This window comes from Lissotriton helveticus, chromosome 5_1, assembly GCF_964261635.1.
Source record: "Lissotriton helveticus chromosome 5_1, aLisHel1.1, whole genome shotgun sequence".
Taxonomy (NCBI): Eukaryota; Metazoa; Chordata; class Amphibia; order Caudata; family Salamandridae; genus Lissotriton; species Lissotriton helveticus.
In genome coordinates this window covers 402,820,755-402,824,523 of record NC_136065.1, presented here as the reverse complement: position 1 = coordinate 402,824,523, position 3,769 = coordinate 402,820,755, and the positions used below count along the sequence as shown (strand labels likewise).

Below are 3,769 nucleotides of genomic sequence, written 5' to 3'. Positions count from 1 at the left end.
ATCTCTGATCCATGCAATAGAAAGATAGATCGCTCCTGGACGAATAGTGCTTGCACTTTTTAGATGGGCACGTTCTAATGCCACAATAGGCATTGTATTGAATTCTCTCTTAAACAATCTGAATGGAGATTTTGTACGCTGCATCCTCCTGGCTTCTGATTGGTCAAAGCCGCCACTGCTTTCAGGGGCGAACAAAGTTTCTTCCCTTGCAGATGCTCAAAGGGGCTGAATGGGCTGCTATTGTTGGTGCCGTATTATAGAGGCGGCAGGTCACAGGGCACAGGCTGCATTCACATGTAAAACGAGCGCCACATATAAGCCCCGCATTCCTTCACTCGGAGATTCTTTCACTCAGGGCAGCCAGTGACCGCGACTGTCCCCCGCAGACCATGGGTACCAGCACCGACGCGCCCGAGAAGAGCCAGCGGTGCAGCTTCAGAAAGGTGGGTCAGGGCGGGAATTTGGGGCTCAGGGGCCAGGTGGCACACACAATGAGGGGTATTATGAATAGCGTCGGGAGCACGCTTAAGAAGGTGGGCCATGGCGGGAACTCGGGTCTCAGGGGCCAGGTGGCACACTCAATGGAGGGTATTATGAATAGTGTCGGGAGCAAGCTTAAGAAGGTGGGTTTGGGCGGGAACTGTGGAGTGATGAAGTCGGGTGCCTAATTCTCTGAAGGAGATGCGCAGAGTCAGGAGGCGCTGAGGAAAGTGGGCTTGGAGGGAAACTGGGAGCTACGGAGGCCTGATATCCCACTCACTGAAGGCGACACGGAGAGACAGGAAAAGGTTGGGAAGGTGGGTCAGAAAGAGAAGACGCGGCGCCAGATTTCTCATCAAGGATCGAACAAAATGCATCGATTTAATAAGGCGCAACTTTAGAAAAACATTTGTAGAACCGAGGCACTGTGAGGCTAGCTTTTCCGACCGCAGATGAGAATGGGTTTGGCATGAGGCGTGGGGTCTGTACAAAAAGTGGGTCTGGAACTGGCGGGGGGCAGTGAGCTCCAGATAGCTCACTCATTAATGCTGGTGGCTGACACAGGTTGTCTTATATATGTTTTGATAACTAACTGCCCGTCTTTCCCACAGATTTCGAAACCTCTCATGGAAAAGAAGCGGAGGGCCCGGATCAACGTGTCTCTCGAGCAGCTGAAAACTCTTCTAGAAAAACACTACTCTCAGAATGTAAGTCCAGAAGCGCGTCGAGTTAACAATATAACTTATGTCTATTGATACTTCCAGCAGCATGCAGAGGTTTAATGTTTTTTTTACAAGTGTATACCCTGCACGTAAACTTTCTTTTGAGTTTACGAATTATGCTGAGGATGTTTAGCTCTACTATTGGCCAAAGCGTGTCATATGTCTGTGTATTGTACACTCTGACAGCAGATATTAGTTTTATTTTTTTTTTAAAAACACTCGCCAAAATGTCCTCGGTGCTGTGGGCCTGCACAAAACGAAATTTCGCAAAGCCAAACTCAGCTACCTCATTAGAGCACGCCCTAAGGACACTTATAACAGAACATGGTATGTTTTAAGTCGGGTAATTCAGAGTTTCGCGCCCTTTAGAACACTTACGGTAGATAGCAGGAACCCTGGCCCCAGAAGTGTGATGAGGTTACTGCGTTTGGCTGAATATGGGGAAAAAACACAGAAAAAAAGTCAGCACTCAAAATTAGGCTTCAAAAGCGAGAGGAGGTGCCCTTAGAAAGGAATTAACTGAAGTTTGCAATTCTAAAGGTCCAGGGGAAGCGGAGATTTGCCGCCAGAGTAGGCCTCAGATGTAAAGCTCTCCAGAATGCTTTTCCCGATTATCTCTACTCTCTTTCATCAAGAATTTGACTAATCATAGGGTCTTTTTTTTAGATCAGGAAACGCAAACTAGAAAAAGCTGATATTCTGGAGCTGACTGTGAAGTACTTGAAGAACATCCAGAGCACTGCCCAAGGTGAGTTCCTAAAAATTAAAAAAAATATATATATATATATATATCAGCTATTAAATTATTATTATTATCAAATAACAACAATAATAATAACATTTTGTGATAATTTCGTGCAATTACTTTTGTGCGTTTTTAAATACAAATTTGCTTTAAAATATGATAGGCGCATTAATTTCCGAAATGAAACTGTGTATGTGAGTCTTTTTTGAAGTTTAGCCTATCACGAAACCCCTTGAAAGCCGCCTAGACTGTAAAGGAGACGGCACTCCTACCCAAAGCTGTTATTTATATATCATTCCAAAAGGGTATTGCATGTATCGCAATTCCCGGTTAAATCAAATGAATTTTTCGAAATCAAACGAATTTATCGCCTTTTGCGATTGGCGTTTACTTCCCAAAATATGCCACGAGACCTTACAGATGAGATGAGCTATTTGGTTACTGTTAGCAGAGCCCAACTTTCAATCTCCACATTTCTGCGTGCATTAAATCCTCTTTTCTTCTTCCTGTTTTCCCCAGGTGCCCCCTTGCTGAAGAGCGCTGAATACCAGACCGGCTTCCGGAGCTGTCTTTACGGCGTCAGCCAGTTCCTGCTGAGGTCGGAGGACGCCAGCGAGACCCTGTACCTCCGTTTGCTGCAGGACCTCGGGAGGACTCTTCCGGCAGCAGGCCCGGTCTTCAGGACCGCGGACAGCGGGCAGGCCTCTCAGAGAATCCTCCTTGCAACCAGTCCATGCCTTACAACCCCAGAGAACGGCCTGGCCTCTCAGAGGACACTCTCCGCAGCCAGTCCTGGATTTAGGACCTCCGCCAGCCGAATGGCCTCTCACAGGTCCCTCCCCATTGCTAGCCTGGGCATCAGTACCGCGGAGAGCGTCCTGCCCCCAACTAGCCCCAGCTTCAGGACCACAGACAGCCCCCTGGCCTTATCCATGGCCCATCCGGCTGCGAGCAGACTGGGGCTGGAGGAGCAGGGCGCGGGAAAGGACAAGAGGGCCGGGGCCCAGTCTGGAGATGGGGTTAGCACACAAACGCCCCCCAGGCAGGCTCCAATGCGGGCACAGACCCATGAACTGAATATGGACTTTCCTTTGAGTTCAGTACCTCTGCTATTAAACCCCAGCAGCCTGCCATGTGCCCAAGAGCACATTTACGCTGGTAACAGGACTCTGCATTCTGCTGAAAGTGTGTGGCGCCCTTGGTAGTCCTGTTCTTCGAGGAGCTCTGGTTATTGTTCTTTATAAGAATGTGTTCCGATCGACTGTACGTTGTTTATATATTGGTGTAGATAACTTGTTTATTAAATCCTGTATGTACCAGGAGTAAAGGTTGTTGTAGCCTTAAATCGAAAAATGCCTTTTTTGTTGTGGAAGAATTTCTTGTGAAAAAAAATCTGTTTTGGACTAACATAGAGGGACTGGACAATGCACTGCAGACCACCGACATCAAAATCATAACTTCCAAATGATAACATGTCACTATAATCGTACTTTGTCAGCTGCGGCTTAAGTTTTCAGCTAACAGGACTTTGGGGTCCAGAACCTGTAGTTTGTTCGTTAACAGGGTCGCTACAGCCTTACAAATACCAGCATGCAAAGTGATACCCAATAAAAAACAGAAATGGCGGAAGATGACTTTTATAGCAGAGGATACTTAGTATCACGTCTACAAGCACGTACTCATGTATTGAAAACATTGTAAAACGGGTTGTAGCAGCACACGAACTTTCTGGAGAGTGGGGATGAACCACAACCATTTCCATTATTTGATTCCCAAAAAGGAATGACACATATTGTCCTTGTATGCTCCCTTCTTAATTGTG

The 3,769-nt window shown here is 46.8% G+C and overlaps 1 protein-coding gene across 1 annotated transcript; it reads left to right on the top strand.

Annotated features, from left to right (window-relative positions):
• The first annotated feature begins 374 nt into the window (after nucleotides 1-374).
• Nucleotides 375-3,152, top strand: HES3 (hes family bHLH transcription factor 3). The gene is made up of 4 exons (XM_078640952.1): nucleotides 375-443; nucleotides 1,092-1,187; nucleotides 1,869-1,950; nucleotides 2,467-3,152. The coding sequence occupies exons 1-4, from the start codon at nucleotides 390-392 to the stop codon at nucleotides 3,150-3,152; spliced, it is 918 nt and encodes a 305-aa protein (XP_078497078.1). The 5' UTR covers nucleotides 375-389.
• The last annotated feature ends 617 nt before the right edge of the window (nucleotides 3,153-3,769 follow it).

What these genes read in the sequence shown, in the direction of transcription:
- HES3 (XM_078640952.1), top strand. Translation starts at nt 390, where the DNA reads ATGGGTACCAGCACCGACGCGCCCGAGAAGAGCCAGCGGTGCAGCTTC. An exon ending in AGCGGTGCAGCTTCAGAAAG is followed by an intron (nt 444 to 1,091) that starts GTGGGTCAGGGC and finishes TCTTTCCCACAG; the next exon opens with ATTTCGAAACCTCTCATGGA. An exon ending in CATCCAGAGCACTGCCCAAG is followed by an intron (nt 1,951 to 2,466) that starts GTGAGTTCCTAA and finishes TGTTTTCCCCAG; the next exon opens with GTGCCCCCTTGCTGAAGAGC.